Consider the following 20,506-nt stretch of genomic DNA (forward strand, 5'->3'; position numbering starts at 1 on the left):
ACTTGCCTTCTCCTCCTCTCGTTGTTTACTAATTTTCTTCTCTCTCTCTTTCTCTCTCTCTCAATCTTTTCTCTTTCCATATTCTATCATTTTTCTACCGGTGTAATATTTATTTGCTTAATTGCAGCTCAATCTTCTTTTTTTTTTAATAGCTTCTATCAAACCCAAAGGAAAGCAGGGACAGTGTGTGCCTGAAGGCAGTGTGTGCACATAGAGGAGAGTGAGGGAGAAGGAGCCTTTAGAGGAGGAGGAGAAAGCCGATGATGCTTCGGTTGGAGGTGATGAAGTGAATTTCAGTGGGAAGAAAAAAGTCTGAAGAGCCACAGGGACTGCTTTCACCCCCATCTCTGCAGCGCACAGCAATTTCCATACAACCTCAGAGCCAAATAACAACAAGCCGGCGGGGAGAGGGGTTGAGAGAGCAACAATGAAAAAGGGAATAGAGTTCTGGAGTGAAAAGAGTACAAAAAAAAAAAAAAGGCAGCGAGGGAAAGAGGCAGAACCACAGCTTGGGAAGAGGGCAGAGAGCACTGGAGATGAGAAATGTTTCTTTTTCTGTATCTGTTTGTTTCCTTGCAAGAAGCGGTCGTGTTGAATGTGGTTCTTTCTCTATGCTGGAGCTAAATGTGCTCAGGTTCATGCTGAAATATGAGCACAACTCATTCATCACAGAGCTGATTATATCTATCCAAAATCGCATTTAAAGCAGTTCAAAATATTGTGGTGTATGAAAAGAACACCCTATACCAGCACTATGGTACAGTGGCCTGCTGAGTCCAATTACAACAGCATTTACAAAGCAAAAGGAAGCTGAGAACACAATAGCATTAAGGGACATCAATTAAAGAAATTCAAACCAGACAGAACTACAAACGCAAGAACATGCAAGAACACAACAGCATTAACTAATAGGCTGCATGTATGAAATGTTGCATTGGAGGGGTGCTCACCTCAGAAATACCGGAGCCTACCCGGAATCACTGGGCACAAGGCGGGAACACATCCTGGAGGAGGCGTCAGTCCTTCGCAGGGCGAATTGAGTCACCAATTCACCTACTTATATGTGTTTTTTGCACTGTGGGAGGAAACCAGAGCACCCAGAGGAAACCCACGTGGACACAAGGAGAACACACCACACTCCTCACAGACAGTCACTTGAACCCACAACCTCCATGTCCCTGGAGCTCTTAAATCTGGCTACTTTATTATAATTATGATGTACAGGTATTTTATACTGACACTGATTTTCTATTACCAAAAACACCTCATATGTGTGTCAACAGAAAAAAAATATATATAGCAGGATGCCTTTCAGTGCAGTCTACCTTATAAATAAAGCTTTTTATTACTATTTACAAATCACTTCAAGGGTTTTATACTCTGTGAAGTAGAGGTTTAATTAATTGTTTATTGAAATGAATGTGACATTTACACACATCTCTCAGCGATATTAGTAATGAATATCTTGATTGGGGGGGGGGGGGGTCATGGGGGATTTATCACAACATGAAGGTAGGTTACAAAAACAGGTATAAACACAATTAACAGAACCCAAACCCATTACACTATTGATGTGTTAAGTGTAGAGGCAAAAACTTGCTGTACTGCGGTACAAAGACAATAAAAATGTTAACCCTAATTTAGTTGACAGTAATTTACTGTTTCATATCATGACAAATAATCCAATTTCAATGTATGCTTTTTCTGGTGATATTATACAAACTGTGGGTGCATTTTTCAGTGTTTGTGTTTACAGTGAGTGTAGCTTAAAGTAGCTGAATGCAGATGTGTCTGCAAAGTTTTGAATATCTCAGATAAATGCAGCGCTGCACAGAGGACTGGGCCCTGAATCAAATGGGAGAACACTCAGTCAATGTCTCAATGTTTGAATCAATTGCATAATCAATGTCAACTATGCAAATAAGGACGTTGGATTAAATTATGATACCCTGAGCTTAAGGCACAGAAGAGGGAGAGAGAGTGAGACGGAGAAAAGAAGAAGCGGAGGAGGAGGAGGAAGAAGAAATAGTTGAAAAAAGAAAAACTAAAATCCATATTCATCACAGCTGCACATCAAATCAAGCAGAGATTTGTGCACAATTTATGAATCAACTTCAGCTTCAGCTTTAGTGTATTTGCACAGGACGCATCCCAATTAGGCCTCATTTATATATAATTTATATATGTAATTCAAATATTTCAACTGTTGCAACACTGTGCCAATGAGAGAAGCACAGTTTGCAAAGCTCCTGAGCAAAAAGCTTTCCTCATGGTTTGAGTTTGGAGTTGACTGCCATCACCCCATACTCTACAGGCCACAGCTTTATGATGGTAAAACAACAATGACAAAGTATACAAGGTGTAATGAACATTATGTGCAGTTTGTCAGATGTTAAAGTGATGTAGCTGTGTAGTATGATAGTAAATATTTAATAAAACACTAGCTGCTTGAGCTGTACACCTGATGGCTTCTGCTGTACAAGTTAAGATTTGTATTGTCAGGGAAGTAATTTAACTACATCAGCAGAATAGTATCTTTAATTGAGGTCACTATTTGTTTGTATATAGATTTCCACATATAAATAAGTGCATCCACTTTAGTACCAATATTGCACAATTATTAATATTGTCATGGCCATTCATTGTGTCACCATTTTTGTTGATGTTATTTATGATGCTGACGAATATTTTTCTGATTATTTAAGTGTAAATTAACAATTTTTCAGGCTCAAATTTAAACACATTTTCATTATTGTACGGTATATACAAACAGTCTAAAGTCTAAAGAAAAACACATATCTCCCAAAAAGTAACTTTACAGTAGAAGAAAAATCTTCAATTTCAATGGAAGTGAAAGTAGAAATATTTTATTATAAATGATGTAATTTTGTAGCATTTCTATAGTTTCTTTCATCATGAAGATTTCAGACAGTTGCTGTGTTCAAATGATATAGCAAATTTAAAATAGACAAAAATGGAGACTGGTGCAGCAGGTAGTGTCACAGTCACAGAGCTCCAGGGACCTGGAAGTTGTGGGTTCAAGCCCCGCTCTGGGTGTCTGTCTATGAGGAGTTTGGTGTGTTCTCCCCGTATCTGTGTGGGTTTCCTCCGGGTGCTCCAGTTTCCTCCCACGGTCAAAAAGCACATGTTAGTAGGTGGATTGGCGACTCAAAAGTGTCCATAGTTGTGTGTGTCGCCCTGTGAAGGACTGGTGCCCCCTCTAGGGTGTGTGCCCGCCTTAAGGCCAATGATTCATTCATTCATTCATTCATTCATTGTCTGTAACCGCTTATCCAACTCAGGGTTACTCCGATACTACCTGCTGCACCAACGTGCCTCCCGTGTCCAATGATTTTGAAACAAAAGCAAAATAATATAAATGACTATTGTGACTGGCACAAAGTTATGATTTTATTTCAAACACAAACTTGTAAGCCCAAGTGAAGTTTGCTGTCAGAAAAAGTTGAAGTTGAGTAAACAACAAAATTGTGCTCTTTTTATTACCTAATTTTGACAATACCCAACTTTGATGAAAATGGGCCAACGAAACAAAGAGCCTATGCTGCTCTAATGCTCTTTCATTATATCTTTACGATGGTGGATCAGTGCCCTTTAGCTATTGCAGTTACCCAAATGAAGAAAACCGTATTAAACTCTCCTATGTCCCTGACCCACACCAGATTATATTGGAATAGCTACACATAAGCACCAGCCGTTTCCCCTGAAGGCTCAGTAAAACAGAAAGATAGCATCTGAATTTTTCACTCCGCTGTCTTTGAGTGCTGATTTCTGCTGACATCTTTCCATTGATGGACAGCGGGCTTCAGGTACCCGAGTTTGCCTTCCGCTCAAACAGATGTGATTTGTTGACCCTGGCTCAATAAGTAGTGACTGTGGGTTAATGTACCTTTCTCTGCGAAGTAACAAACACAGACAAACTCAACTGTAGGAAGCAGCCCCATTGGTTTTAATGGCCCGTTCTTTACCTCCAGCGCATCACTAAGGCTGCTGCTGTCTTCATTCAGCTTGAAGAACTTGATTATCATTCCAGCCACATATAGTACTGAGACCTGAGTTTCAGACATTATATTATTCCCAGTCAAAACAGCCCTTAAGTAGAGGTTTTCTTTTTTTTTTAAATAATTTGCTTTTTAAAAATTGAACAACTGCACATTTAAACCTTCAGTAACTAAGCATCCCTTAGCCACAGACTGAGCTTGGAATCTTTTCAGGAGACTTGCTTTCAGCTGTTCAAAGGTTATCCACACCTTCAAAGTTCAGCCTTACCTCAATAGAACAAACTAAACATAGTACAAAAAGTAAAGAAATTTGTGTTTGGTAGATTATTTCTTTATTGTAACAATGCTTCTTGGCAATAAATCTTATACCTTAATTTCCATTTTAAATGGTGCCATGTTTGTAAGGAACATTCATTTGTGGGATGAGCAGTAAAGCTGAGTATTTGGGTTGTCCAGTCCTGACCTCAACACCACTGAACACTTGTGGGATCAGCTTGGGTGTGCTGTTGGTGCCAGAGTGGCCAACACAACCACGCTGGCTGACTTGCGACAAATGCTGGTTGAAGAATGGGATGCCATCCAACATTGGCCTGGGCAGAGAGAATTTGGCAAATTTTTCATGCGCGCAACCCACATACTCAGCACTACTGCTCATCTCACAAATGCATGTTCCTTACAAATGTGGTACCATTTAAAAGGAAAATTAACAGGCTTTCCAACGGTATAAGATTTATTGCCAAAAAGCATTGTTACAACTAATTAATTTACCAAACACCAATTTCCTTAATTTTTGTGCTATGTTTAGAATATGACAGGGTGATAGGTAGCCATTTCTCTTCTATGACAGCAGACTATGATTTGTAAGCATGTTTTGGTGCCAGGCAAGTGATACATCAACAGAGCAACAAGCAACAAATCGAGTTGCGATTTCCTCTACTTCATGAAGATCACTTATGTTGCAGATACAAAAACTCTGACAATTCCTGGGAACATAATCCTGTTCAGTGATGTTGAAGTCTTGGTCCTGGGGCAGCCACACTGGTTGATTTTTTAATCCTACATTTTTCGGTGTATTTGCAGATGTGTTATGCATTGTGCTAAAGTTACATAACAATGGACTCTATAGAAAGTGACCAAATATATATGCATAACATCTATTTCATTTTATGTATGTTTTCATTCTCCTGTGAAAGGCAGTATATGCTATTCTGGAAAACAACTGTTCTCACAGGAAAACACCCCCTGATGTTTGTGTTCATTCCTAAGCTTAGCATATTTAAAGATGGAATGGTATGTTTGAGCAAAAACCGACTGTAGCTTGTTTGTTGCTAAAGTTTAACTTGTCTACAAGTTTTCTTTTATTACCACAGGAACTTGCTAAGCTTGCAAAGCTGTTTAGTTTTGTAGAATTTTTGTTTGTGTTTACTTTCATGCAGTTAGCAGTCTCCTGAATTTGGAGTTAGTTGCTCCTTAAGTAAGCTAGCAAGTGGTGAGGAAAGATGCTCTGAATTTTATAAAAACTGTATTGAATTAAAATCTCACTCAGTTCCGTTTTGGAGATACAAGGTTTTGTTCGAACAACAGCTTTGTGCAACTGTTCACAAAGCCCAGCAAAAAAGTCATGTAGATACAAAGGAAACAATATGAGACAGAAATGTAGAATTCCAGCAACTTTGTACTAAACACATATGGACAACATTTACAGATCCACACACTATGTATGGCCACAAGTTTGTAGAGACCTGATAATCTAACACACCTTCTGAAATCAAAAGTATTCACTGGGAGTGTGTTCCCCTTTACTACAGTAACAGCTACTCTTCTTGGATGGCTGCAATGGCTTATTGTAGTTGGTGTGGAACCGCAGAGTATTGTTGAATGGAACTGCAGGGAGTCTATTGTTGCTTTTCCAGTGCAAGTCATTGGCTCCATTTAGCTCGGCATTTCCACTATCACAGCTCCCTCCCCACGAAATGTAGGTGGGGAAGTTGCAAAATCCTGTTTATAACAGGAACCACAAGCTTTTAAAATGACAACAATGGTGGTGGTAACATTTCTAAAAAGGAGTACTCCTTTGTGTAGTATGCCTGACTGAACCAAGGAACCTTTTCAAAACACCAAGGCATCATTTTTGATCTGTCATTGGGAGTCATTTAAAAACAAATGTGACTGCTACTATAACTCGAGATTTTACAGGCAGCTAGTTTTTGTTTGAGGTTTGCATTTCCTGGTGACTGTCAGGTCTAGAGATCTGCAAAATTTACACATCACATTTAGTACCTACTTGGCTCATTTCGTACCAGGTACAAACAGGGACCAAAAAGTACCCAGTTTCAGGGACCAGGTACAAGATTTGGCTAGTAGAAAAGCAAATGGACCAAGCTGAGCTGAGTCAAGTCGTGTGTTCCATGCAGTGGAACAGCGTCATATGTCTTGTTCTCTTGTACTACATTACCCAGATAGCAGACACATTTCCCACTTTTGACATTTACAGCATTTTCAAGTGTTGTGTGGGCAGGGCATGGGTCAACTGTCACGAGATAGACATGTCACTGTCACAGAAGACATGATAAACTGTCACAGAAGACATGACTTATGTCATGTCTTCTGTGGACCAGATGTGGTCCACAATACACCTGATATCTGGCTCATATAAGGTGAATCTGTGGCTGAGTTGAAGCATACAGACTCACCCTGAATCAACAACCTGAGTAATTCAAGGCCAAATGTGGGCCATAAGAGAACTGCAGATGTGCCACATTTTGGCCAAACAATCATTGCCATCAGGGGACACTCCAAATGAATGAATTCCACTACTAATGGCGCAGCCATTGTAGATACAGACACAGATAGGGACAGCTTGTATAATCTCTATAGAGAAGTACAGCCAAAACAATGGGACTTTCTGGAGCAGCTGCACAGTAGTCCAAACATTGGCTAGAGGGGCTGTGCTTGGCATCAGACTAGGAACTGGGCTTTGGAGCAAAATAATTTATAATCCAAAACTAATAATCCAACATCAGAACTTAATCAGATTCTCACAACCACGTTCCAACTTCTATTTTAAAGTCAGTAACAAACATGGTCCCTAGTACCATATGGAAAAAGAGGGGGGTAATTTATTTTAGCATCCACTAGGGGGCAACAGCAGAAATGGGGTTCCATACATGCTGATAAAAGGAAGTAGGGTAGTTCTTTGGGGTGAGCAGCTGAGGAGTGTGTGCTACACATGTGCTCCATTCCTGACTCTTGGGAAAATCTTTTAACTCCTTTTCTGAGAAACATAATTGGTTTTATGCTCAGATGGAAATATAGAGTATTATTATTTGTTTATTTTTTGTGGACTAGATTGATTGGTGGGCTTAAGAGAAAGTTGCTACATTAATATGTTAGACTATGCTACTGTATATAGTTGCAATGCTAAATGGCTATAAGACTGGGTTAGCGTGCTAAGCTAATATACTTGGCTATTTGTTTCATGTTTTTATGTATGTATAGTCAAGGAGTTTTTTGTTGTGGTGGCCACTTTTAACTGCCTCTTATGACTGTTGCTGGTAAGACTGATCCTTCCATTGAACTATTTTGGACCAAGGATTTTGTTCATTCTTGGACTAAGGGACAAAGATTTGGTTCATGACTGTTTATATTTAAATACGAGTTTGGATTTGTTTCTGTCAGTCTGTGTTTATATTTCCTTTTGTAATTTGTCACAGTATGTTTGGGGTCTCTTGATACAATTGTGGAAAGGTGTGTTTTATTGTACAAGTCAGTTACAGGATTAGGCTGCAAGGAACCCTCCTTAGATTATTTTCTGTGTACCCCGCTCTGCTGGAGGGAGGTTACAAGTCTCAGACAAAGACAGTTTGTAAAATCTCCATAAATATTCCAACACCACTGGAATCCACAGCAATGTACAACCAGGCCCAAAGCCCAGCGATAAACACAGTACAGTAAATATACAGGATAAACAGTCTGAGTAAATGTAAATGTGAAATTCTAGGCCCTGTGAGTGGGCTTGGCTCTATATCTTCATGTGTGTGATTGACAGACTGTGGCTCAGGTGCCACAGACATGCAGCATGTCCAGGGGAATAGGTCCTGTCTCTGTGGACACTCTCTGCTAACCTCATAAATCTTTTAGACGCCCAGCAGGAACACACACTCTATACATTATGCAGCAAACCTAAACGCCTCGTCCCAAAATAATTGCTGAGCACAAGCCGAGGCCCTGGCATGTCCTCAGAGGATACTGCTCTAAACCTGCACTCTTAAAATCAGCTTTCCTCACTTAAAACTCAGCTTTATTCTGCTCTCACTTCCAATCACCATATCCAGAAGAAAGAGGGAGGCAGAAGTAAAAGAGAAGAAGGAAGGGAGAGAGGAAAGAAGGTAGGGGAAAAAAAAGAAATGAACAAAGCCAGTGAAAAGAAACAAGGAAAGGAAAAAAGAAGAGTAATGAAACTCAAGCAAACAACAGAAGGAAAAGAAAGGAAAGGTAGGGAGGAAATGAGTAAAAATAATAAAAAAATGATATAATGAATGGAAAAAAAGGGAAAATGAGCAAAGAAAGCAACAAAGAAGGAAAGAATAAAGAAAATGTGAAAGAAGGAAAGAAAGCAACGAAGAAAATATATGGAAAGAAGGAACAGCAAAAATGATGAAAGACATATAGAAAAAAATAAATGCAAAAAAGGTAGGGAGGAGAATGAGCACATTAAAAAGAAAGGAAAAAAGATTAAATAAAGCAATGGAGAAAATATAAAAAATAAATTAGCAAAGGAACAAGCAACAGCAAAGAAAGAAGAAAAAGGTCAGGAGAGAAAGGAGCAAAGTAACATGAAAGAAGAAATAAAAGGAGGAATGAAAGAAAGGAGCATAGAAAATATAAAAAAAACAGCAAGGGAAGAAGGTAAGAAAGAAAGCAAAAACTATATATGTAAAAAATATACGAAGGAAAGATGGAAACAGCACACAAGAAAGAAATGTGGCAGATGTGGTAATGGTGTTAAAGTCAAGGTCCAGCTGATCGAAACTCCCCCTCTTCTCCTTCATATATGGACTGACTGGAAAGAACGAGTGTTAATTTGGAACAAATGTGGTCAAGAGTTTGCAGTAATATGCAATTAACCTGAGAGCGGTTAGCAGTAATTAATAGCACACCGACACAAAATCAGCCACAGAAGTTCCACCAACAGCCAAAAGCAAGTTAATTACACACGCTCCCAATGGAGGGTTGAAAATCTACAACATACAGGACTTATAATAATGATAAAGTGAAGACAAACACATATTTGAACAGAATGTGACTGGAATCATAAACAGCAGTGATGTCCTCAGGAGGTTCTGTGTGTGTGTGTGTTCTGTGTGATGTGAAAGTGAAGCGGTTAGCATACAGATGTCCATATTTATTGGCACCCAGATGGATTGAGCATCCTCTCAGCCTATATTAGTTAACATAATTCACATATCGATTGTGTGGCTGCCGTGTGGAGAGATTGATACTGAGACCCCTGATAATCAGCATTAGTGCCCTCTGACACAACACAGCACAGCTGTGACCTGTGACAGCAGAATCTGACCTTCCCTGCAATGCCTCGACTTATAGAAGGAACCATATCGTTCATGTTGTCCTGTTTTGCTCGAGGTCTATTCCTGACGCTTGCCTGGGTTTACGTCACAGAAATAGTCTTCTTTCATTTCTGTATGACTGCTTTCCAGCTTCCAGTGTGTGTCCATCAGTCACTCAGTCAGTGACTCAGTAAGAGACAGTGGCTTCACAAGCAAGAAAGGAATGGCTGACACGTTTTCCAAAACAGTACAAGCCCTTTAAAAAGAAAGGAAAAAGTTCAGCAAAGAAAGGGGAAAAAAGGCAAGAAAGAAGATTACTGCCATGGATGTGTTAAATGCAGAGCCTGTTTTAAACAGTATTTATTTTGGCAGCTGATTTTGATTGAAATTAATCCTAGTCTTTTGACTAAAATGTGCATTAGTTTTAGTCTCATTTTAGTCATTTTATTATCGTTAGTCCAGTTTTAGTCAAAGAAATCTAAAAATGTTTTAGTCCATTAAATAAAAACTATTTTAGAAGTATTTTTGTTACTAAACGTGATAAACAGTAGCTTATCAATGTTAACATCTGAAATGATGCCAATTCTTTCTTCAAATAGATTTTACATTTACTTAACATTACCATTTTATGTGCAAAGTGCACTTGCAAACTAAAACTCACCTCCAAGAATTTCAGCTGTGAATCATTGGCCAACAGTTGATTTGAGCGACTCCCAAATTCTTGAGAACTGATTCTTTGGGACTGATTTAAGTTTCCCAGAGGATCATATCTTACAAAGTAACCGCCCTGACAAAAGCCAACAAATGAAGCATTTCCCTGCCTTTGTTTCCTTGTGATTTTTCTTTTCTGTTTTCAAATCAGATAAAAAATTTCAGAACATTTCTTTATATTTCTTGTCTTCAAATAATTTTTGTCATTTAGATGTTGCCCCTTAAAATAAGTCATGAATGATTGTTTTGTCAGATTTTTTTAACCAAATTTACACTATCTTAAAAAATATAAAGTGGGAAAGAGAAAATAAACAAATAAATAATGAAATAAAGTAAGAAAAGAAAGAAAAATGTAAGAAAAAAGGAAGCTGCAAATAGATAGATAAATAGATGATCACAACATGAACACTGTTCCATGCTATGAGTGCTTTAAAAGTTTCAGCTTTTCAGGCTTGGTGTGTGCTGTGAAGCAGATGTGAAGTTGAGACAAAGATGAAACGAAGTTGAGATGAAGCTGAGTGTGTCTGCAGATGTCCTCTGGTCCTCAGAGTGTTCTTGCCTTGAGCCAGTTTGGGTGTAAACATAGAAAGGCGGCTCATTTGTTGACATTTACACAGATGAAGGCAAATAAAAAATTACCAGTGTTTACAGTTTGGGCTTCAGGCTTAAAGGAGTGGTTGTATTTTGTGGTTCATTTGTGTAAAATATATCAAAATTCCCTGTCGCACTATGATTTATACAAACAGATCAGGGGCATAGTTTATAAAACATTCATGGACACACATTTAATGTGAAAAGTACCATAAGTGAAAATCCATGTTTAGCAATGATTAATAAAATATGAATATGATGTGCAAAATCTGGGGAAAAAATTTGAAAACTAGAACCCAATAAGCCCTTCCTGCTAACGCACTGAGGACTAGCTGTGAATACACAGTGCATACACATTACATAGCCAAACCTTTGTTGACACCAGATTATTCAACATTTATTCTGAAATCAAAGGTATTGATTGCTTCTACTCTTCTGGGAAGGCTTTGCATTTGATGAAACAGCACTGCTTTGAGGATTTGATGGCATGCAGCCATGAGAACATTAATGAAGTCTGGTTCTGATGTGGGATGATTTGTTCTGGATCACAAACACCATTCCAACTCATCCCAAAGGTAATACATAGAGCTCAATCACTTTATAGAACAGTTTTACTGCTCCCCATTCCAATGCTAGATAGGTTTATATTCTTCTAGTTGGTGATTTTAATTGGGCATCATGGAGTTAGGCTCATGTGCAGCTACTCCAGAGCGTCCCAATTCATTTTAGTAATTTCTATGGAAAATATACACTGTCTACAATGGTTGCTTTTTAAATATGCTGAATTAATTACTTAGAAGAGCTGTCTACAATGTTTTGCACAAATAGTGGTTGTTGGAATATAGTATACGGTGTCTTTTTCCAGTGCACAGGAATTAATACACTATATTGCCAAAAGTATTCACATATCCATCCACATAAAATTGAATTCCGGTGTTCAAATCACTTTCATGGCAACACATGTATAAATCCAAGCACCTAGGCATGTAGGCTGATTTTACAAACATTTGTGAAAGAATGGGTTGCTCTCAGGAGCTCAGTGAATTCCAGAATGGTACCACAATAGAATACCACCTGTGCAACAAGTCACTAGTGACTGTGCCACAGTCAACGGTCAGTGGTATTATAACAAAGTGGAAGTGATTGGGAACCACAGAAACTCAGCCACAAAGCAGTTAGGCACAGAGATTGCAACTTTCTGCTGAGTCAATCGCAACACACTCCACACTTCATGGGCCTTTGGATTAGCTCAAGAACAGTTCATGGAGAACTTCAATGAATGGATTTCCATGGGTGAACAGCTGTAATCAAGCCTTATATTAAAATTACATTACATTAACAAGCAGTGTCAGATGAAGTGGTGTAACGCAAGCTGCCACTGGACTCTAGAGCAGTGGAAAGATGTTCACATGTTTGGAGTGACAAATCACGCTTCTCTGTCTGGCAATCCGATGGACCAGTCTGGGTTTGGCAGTTGCCAGGAGAATGGCACTTGTCTGACTGCATTGTGCCACCAATAATAAGTTTGGTGGAGGGGGATTACTGTGTGGGGCTGTTTTTCAGGAGCTGGGTTCTGCTCCTTAGTTCCAGTGAAAAGAACTCTTAATGCTTCAGCATACCAAGAGATTTTGAACAATTTAATGCTCTCAAACTTGTGGGAACAGTCCTGACCTCAACATTATAGAACACCTTTGGGATGAATTAGAGTGGAGACTGCGAGTCAGGCCTTCTCATCCAACATCAGTGTCTGACCTCACAAATGTGCTTCTGGAAGAATGGTTGAACATTCATATTTTCAACACATTCTTAAAACTTGTGGAAAGCCTTCCCAGAAGAGTTGAAGCGGTTATAGCTGCAAAGGGTGGGCTGACCTCATATTAAACACTATGGATTAAGAATGGGATGTCACTCGGGTTCATATGCATGTGAAGGCAGACGAATGAATAATTTTGGCAATATAGTATATGTGAATTACCATGATAAATAAATAGAGAGCTATGGTTTTTTTTAATTGTTTTTCATACTACTGTCGTGTGTGCAAAGCAGCACAGACTAACGTTGCACTTTGTGAATACCATGACAAAAGAAGGGGCTTAAAATGTGGAGGCTTGCAGGATGTGGCCAAGGTATCTTATAGCTATTAACATGTACACATAAATTATGTGTAACATAATACACATTTTTAAAAATATATGGTTGTAGAATAACTTCATATCTGAGCCAATAAAAGAGCCAATCCGCAAATTCCTACATCATTTAAGGAATCTCACATAAATGTGGAAAGAGGACTTTTTTGTGGCATGTTTCACTATTTGACTGCTTCCATTCTTCAATGATTCCAACAGCACCTCCAAATCTAATCATGATTAGTGGATTTATCTGTTAGGTCCTAATTCCGATTAACCTGATTGCTGATTAATATGGTTAAGGTCTACTGTCCAGCTCCTGAAGTCCTAAACAATGAGATCGGTATTGTGTTGATACAGATAAAAACTATTCACATTTTCTTCTATGCAATACTTAAACTATTTAGTTTTTCCAAGCAAAATGCAAAAATGAATTTAGAATATGACTATAATCTGAACCCACTTTGACCCTGAACTGGATAAATGAATGATCTCTGTTGGATACCTTTGAATTGGAGCAGCTTTTAGTTCCAGAGCTCACCAACCAACTTCAGCTTTTATTGCTGAATGCAGTCAAATCCTTCAGGCAATGTTCAATCATCTAGTGCAAAGACATCACTGAAGAGTCAAAGCTGTTATGAAAGCTATTTCATCAAAGGAGGACAAGCCACCTATTAAATGCCTTGACTTGTTGGATATGTTGGATAAGCCAAAGGGGTGTCCAAAGGCGTTTGGTCATATGAAGTATTTGCAGAAGCTGCACAGAGTTCCCTACTTATGTATGTGAAAAAAAAGCTATGGGTTTGGGCTCCTATGAATGATTCATGCTTTTTCTGCAGAATGCAGATGTTTGCTAGAAATCTGGTGTACAACGCATTGTTTATCTAGCTCCTGCCAGAAATGATCTCTTATGAAGTGGAAAAAAACCCTTAAATCTATTAGTTGTACAAATGTTATAAGATTATTCAACTGTTAAAAAGGTTTTTCTTGATTTTTGTTGATGAATTGTTTTAATTAGAAGTGGCTTTCTACTTCACTCAACATCTTAAATGTTCTGCCAACTGAAAAGGACACACTCACTAGGTAAAATAACTCAAGCAATAAATAAATAAATAAATAAATAAATAATACTACTACTACTACTACTACTACTAATAATAATAATAATAACAAGAGTTGCACCGTCTTTTAACATTTCTACATTAATCCCATAAAGGGGTATATTAGACACACTGACTTAATTAAGATAATTTTACTTGCTGTGGTATAATATTCTGGCATGTAGCTTAGCTTCCTTGCTATTCTCTGGAATATGGGTCCTTTCCTCCAGCTCAGACAATGTTCTGATCTTCACTCAAGCCCTTTTTCACCCAGGGAGTTTCTCACCTGTTCCACTCTACATTCTGCTCCTGACAAAGGAGTTCTCTTTCTCTCTCTATTGCCTAAGGGAGGCACACGGCAAAAAAATAATACTTTGGAAGGGAAGTCATCTTCAATCTGTTTGTCAGACTATATCTAAAAATATTCTCATTTTTCTAGGCATTTTTTACTTAAAGTAAATCAAATAAACTTATCAGAATATAATTTCAATTTACTGAATTTAATTCAAAATGTAAATATTGTTATTTTATGAAAAGCCAGGAGTATACGCATATACGTTATTGGGTTGTGGTTTGACTGCATTATACATACATACATACATAGCCTGCAGTAGTCCAAATCATATAACAAATATGGCATTGAGATTAAGCATATGTACACACTTCCTGTTTGGACTTCCTATATGAATGGCACTTTAATCTATGCAGTTCAATGTAGAGGAATTTGAGATTTACTTGTGATCCCAGGCTCATAGTAGAAAGTAAAATGGAACTGATGTATGTGTCAATATTAAAAGAGAATTCATCTGGTCAGTCCAGAGTCCCATTCTAGTAGAGCCTGGCCAGGCCTTATCCAAATATGATCCAGACATAACAATGTTCGGCTGAGAAGAATAGGGTCTGTTAAAAGGCAAATATGTTTACTCCCACAGCTCCACACACAAGACTGAGTCAGCCACTTCAGAGCTGGCTGCAATGGCCTTGCTTCTGAAATCATCCATAAACCACGCAAGAGCTAAATTATGAGCCAAGTTCAGAGAGGAGAAATAAAGGCACCCATCACACAGCTGCGATCACTGTCTTCATTGTCATCATTGATGTAATCGCTATCATCAGCAGCAGCATTAGCATTAATGTGATTGTTATTGTGCTCTGCAGCATCAGCTTCGCATCGACTTAGCAATCACCCATTGGCCAGGTTTCAGGCCCTGTCACGATTATTGCTCTAAAACTTAAGGCCTTCTCTGAAGTGCACATTTTGTTGAAGGGTGAATGAGAAGGGTTTGACATTCAAGGTATCAGAAGTTTGAAAACAGGACTGAGAGATACTCAGCTCACATCCTGCTTTAATGGTATAACTGAACATCATTAAAAAGAAAAATCAGTAGGTTGTATTTTTAACACTAAGATTATAGCTTCTAAATCATTGTGATGTTTCACCAACCTGTATTAGGGAGATCAGAACCTCTGTCATTGCTATGCAGGGGACAGCACTGCAGAAACTGTAGTATGTAACTTTTGCAGGAGGGTAGGAAACCAAGTGTTTGGATGGTAGTGAGACCTCTGAACATTGAATAGCATGAAAAGTGTTGAGGATGTTGCTCTATTCCTGCTCCATAGGTGGGTAATATTGACTAAATGGGCTGATACATTTACATTACTTAAGGAGGAACTGACTCCAAGTTCTGAAGATCACTAACAGCATGAAAGTGAAGAAATTAAACAGATCATAAGAGTGAACAAGGGAAAATATGGATGGCTCCAGAAAAAAAAAAAAAAAACATAACAAGAAGTGGGACTGGCTTTGTATTTGTTACTTTCCTGGTTCCTTATGTTAACTATGCTCTGTCCCATACAACAACATACTCCATAAATAGATTCAACCCTAGTGTTGTGGCGGTGTAATTGCAGAGTGATGCAGGTACCAACTTGTTGTCTACATTGACTATAAGATATTTAAAGAGTCTAGAGATCAAAACTGGAGAATAACTTACATTTTTATAAATTTCAGAGTTACTATTGATCACAATTGAATCCCAGTTTCATTCTAATGTGAATAGAAAGGATGCAGGTGAATTGTATTTCTGAATTAGCGAACAGTAATCACAGTCACAGAAAAAAAAATGCTTACAAATGAAATTCTTGACAGTTAAAATAAAAACTGTAGGAATTACAGAGGACCTTGCTGTGGATGACTTCAGCAAAGCTCCATTCACAATACAGCACCAAATTCTCACTGCTATGTTTTGATTTTGTTCCACTTTTTTTCCAGTCTCTTCCCTAATTCAGTAAGGGTAGTGGGTTTCTTGGCCATAACTTTACTGCAAATGAACTTCCAGAGAAACTCTATCAGGTTCAGATCAGGACTCTGGGCTGGCCATTTCATTATTTTAGTGTTAACAGCTTCAAGGAAGTGCTTTACCCTATTTGCAGTTTGATGAGGGGCATTGTCTTGCATAAAAATTGCTGGCTGATTGGGAGACTTTCACAGGTAGGGAGCTCTTGTTGCAGACAGAGGCTCTAAGAAACATTAGCATTCACCTTGCAATGTTGCTGTTTAAAAGGCCCAACTCCTACTGAAGAAAACATCCCCCAGACCACGGTGCTGCCTTCTCAAAACTTAACCGATGCCTTCACTTACTTTGGGTTTAGTCTTTTCCCTGTTCCATGCCAAACATAATGTGTCCCAACTGAGCCAATTAAATCAAAATCCGTCGACACGACATACTCTTCAGCCAAGTTTAGTCTAGCCTTCTGCAGAGGGGCTTGGCTCAGTGGGCTAAATTCTTGTAGAGAGTGCGGCACTATTTTCTGAGATAGAACCTTGCCTCATTCAGTGCTGCTGAACTGACTTTAACCGAAATGTTTTATATTGTGATATAGAATCATTTTAAAATGTGAAATATGTTTCACCTGCCTCACTTTTATTCACATTAGGACAAATTTAAAATTGAATGAACACTGTAATTTAGAAATAAGTAAACTGTTCTCAAATTGTGATCTGTATTTTACACCTTAATGCACAGTAGGTGTATGTTTCGGAATTAGTGGGTGTGCCCATTTGCAATATAATTAAGATCTTTAAGAGATGTGTCAAATTGATTTATAATTATATTTTATTTTCATAATTTCCAAAGTTTTGTAATTACTTTACAAAACTGGTAAACTGTTTTCAATACGCTCATGGGGATGCACACAAGCACTTCTATTGTGGAAGAGAAAACAATGAGTACTGCACAAAAGGTGCAAGTTTACCGCTACACCACAGAAAACGTCCTCAAGATCCCTTGACCACTTTGACTGAGGCCCTCACCCTTGGCTGCACACCGCTGTGCGGTCACTCACCAATCTCGCAAATTTCTCCAGAGTAGCCCTGAGGGCAGAGGCAGCTGTAGCCCTCTCCTTCCCTCAGGCAGCTGCCCCCATGCAGACATGGATTCAACAGGCAAGGGTCCTTCTCCACTGTAGGGGCAAGAAGTAGAGAATTATTAAAACTGTGGTTTTGCAGTCCAGACAAAACCTGCAAAAGTATGGGCATGCCTATTCACTTCCATTTGTTGGGTTGATTTAGTAAGTGAAAATGCACAATTTTGCAAATTTAAATGCACAATAGTTGAACATTCATTCATTGTCTGTAACTGCGTATCAGGTTCAGGGTCTCGATGGGTCCAAAGCCTGCCACAGGATGCAAGATAGGAATACAAAAACTGCACTAATGCAATGCAGGGCATCACACTCTCACACGTTCACTCACACCTATGGTGTAGGCAGTCCAAAGTGACTGTGACAGTGACTGGAGGCAGAGACCTAGACAGTGATGCATGACAGTGATAATACCTGTTGTGCCACTGTCCTGTACACAACATATTGTTGATTGAATGAGCATATTTTTACATCTTTGAAAATGGGTGAATGAAACTTCTATTGAACCCTTAAAAGGGCACAAGGGAAAAGGAAGCAAGGGAATAAGCAGCAATTTTGGCTTGGTGCATAGCAAACAGCTTGGGGTCCTGGCTCCCTTATCCACTGTCACCAAACAATTTCTGATGGTGGATAATGCTCTGCTTGCATAAACCAACACGCACCAAGCCCAACACACACAAACAAACACCCACAACACAAAATCTCTGTATAACCCCAGAAACAACCCCAAACTAACAATGAAACCACTGCCAAACATTCTAGGAACTCCCTTAGTGGGCTCCCTAATCCCTACCATGCTCTGCCACCACAATCTTAATATATGTTTTATTTAATTGAACAGTACCTTTGTGGACTGTGTTAAAGTTATAGTATGTTTTATGTTTTAAGGTTTTCTTGAATGATGCACAATGATATCAGAAACATATCAGTACTAGACAGATAAGGTGCAGGAATTATAAGTGAATGTGTGTTGCTGTGTTAAAAAGTTTTTTTTTTTATTATTATTTTATTTATTTAGTTTAAAATGGCAATCAGTTACTTTCTCTAGTGATTCTCCTTCATGTTATTAAACAGTATGCTGACACTTAATGGCTTGAATTTGTCAGAGATTTTGTTCTAAACCCATTTTAAACACCTGTTCCCATGTGAAAAACCCTCTCTACAGAGAATAAACAGATTCAGTTTGATTCTACATCAGACTTGACTTACACTTTATAGGAAATATTCAACATCACAATTCAATCACAAAAAAAATATTTTTTCACAAATATAATACTACTTTAATTAATTAACATAAAAAGCCCACACACAATCTATCACCACTGACCAATTCCAGACTTCTGACCATGGCCCATTTTAACTGAAATAATCCAAATATGTTTTTCTATCACTGCATAAAAATATGCCAGAAGCTTTCTTCATTTTTTCGAAGCACTATAGGTTTTTAGAGTGTGTGTGTGAGCTCAATCATTGTCTAAATGATATTAATAAGAGGTGAAAGATATAAGAGGTATTTTAGAGTGTATATGCCATGAGTGACCCAGGTAGATTTGAACATGAAAAAAAATAATTATTGATAGAGGGTATGAAAGTATTACGTTGAGGAACTGCATATCTTTTTATTATTCTAAATCAGCTTTGCTCTTTGCTATTCATGTTCAAGATCTAAGCTCAAGTATTAGTGCAGCTAGAGTAACGAAGATGTAGCCTTGAGGAAAGAATGAAAAGGTCAAGACTGTCCTGTATTTCTCTCTCTCTCTCTCTCTCTCTCTCTCTCTCTCTCTCTCTCTCTCTCTCTCTCACACACACACACACATTAAGTAACAAATGATTCGAATCAAAACACCACACCACAATGTATCTTAATGTTTACGCAATGGGGTTCCAATATATGACATTCTACAAAGTAAAAGACTTATGATTTGTGGACAAGCTCTTGAAAATGATCCAATTACCTCATTACAGTGCAGGTATTCACAAAAATACATTCTTGTCATGTGAAAGCATCTTAAATTTAGTGAATTATTAATATTTCATTCATTCATTCATTGTCTGTAACCGATTATCCTGTTCAGGGTCACGGTTGGTCCGGGACATACCCAAAATCATTGGGCGCAAGGCAGGAACACACCCTGGAGGAGGTGCCAGTCCTTCACAGGGCGACACAAACACCTTTACACACACACACACACACACACACACACACACACCTATGGACACTTTTGAGTCGCCAATTCACCAACCAACGTGTTTTTGGACCATTTTTGGACCTGAAAAAACCCACGTGGACATGGGGTGAATACACCAAACACCTCACAGAGGGTCACTCGGAGCGGGACTTGAACCCAAAACCTCCAGGTCCCTGGAACTGTGAGACAGCGACACTACCTGCTGTGCCACTGTGCCGTCCTGTTTAATACTCCTTTTCATTAAATTTATTATGAATGTGACTATTATTAGTTCATGTAACCATTTTTAGTGGTGCTTTACTTTTAAAGGCAATTACAAGGTACTTTTACTATTAATAATGATAATTTTACCCCTTAAGGAAAAAATGCTCGGATTTGGCAATTGCAGTGGTTCCTGTAGGGTTGGGAGGTGCACGGATGCTTGTTTCAATTTCATAACGATTCCAACGATACCTGTGCAGAATTGCAAAATGCAGCATGCATTATGCACAATGAATACATAATGTGAGCTTGGCATGTCATCTGGGGGCCTACCTATTGTGATGTGTCTTTGTAATTTCACTATTGATCTACAACATCTGCACCCAAAATGTCCACATTTAGATTTTAAACAATGTTAGTACATTTTATTACTCAAAAGTAATACATGTAATTCAGCAGTATGTTTGCATTTACATTTTAAAGGGGACATATTAGAAAAATCCCCTTTAAGTGAATTTATGTAGAGCAGGGGTGCCCAACTCCCAAGTCCTGGAGGGCCAGTATCCAGCAAATTTTGGT

The 20,506-nt window shown here is 38.5% G+C and overlaps 1 protein-coding gene across 2 annotated transcripts in view; it reads right to left on the bottom strand.

The window, feature by feature from the left end:
* Positions 1–20,506, bottom strand: part of ncanb (neurocan b) — a 227,276-nt gene that overhangs the window by 71,933 nt on the left and 134,837 nt on the right. For both annotated transcript variants that reach the window (XM_066648004.1, XM_066648003.1), the window contains exon 9: positions 17,460–17,576. In XM_066648004.1, the coding sequence (XP_066504101.1) occupies positions 17,460–17,576 (117 nt within the window). The remainder of the gene's footprint in view (positions 1–17,459; positions 17,577–20,506) is intronic.

The sequence above is a fragment of the Hoplias malabaricus genome, chromosome 16 (genome assembly GCF_029633855.1).
Source record: "Hoplias malabaricus isolate fHopMal1 chromosome 16, fHopMal1.hap1, whole genome shotgun sequence".
Taxonomy (NCBI): domain Eukaryota; kingdom Metazoa; phylum Chordata; class Actinopteri; order Characiformes; family Erythrinidae; genus Hoplias; species Hoplias malabaricus.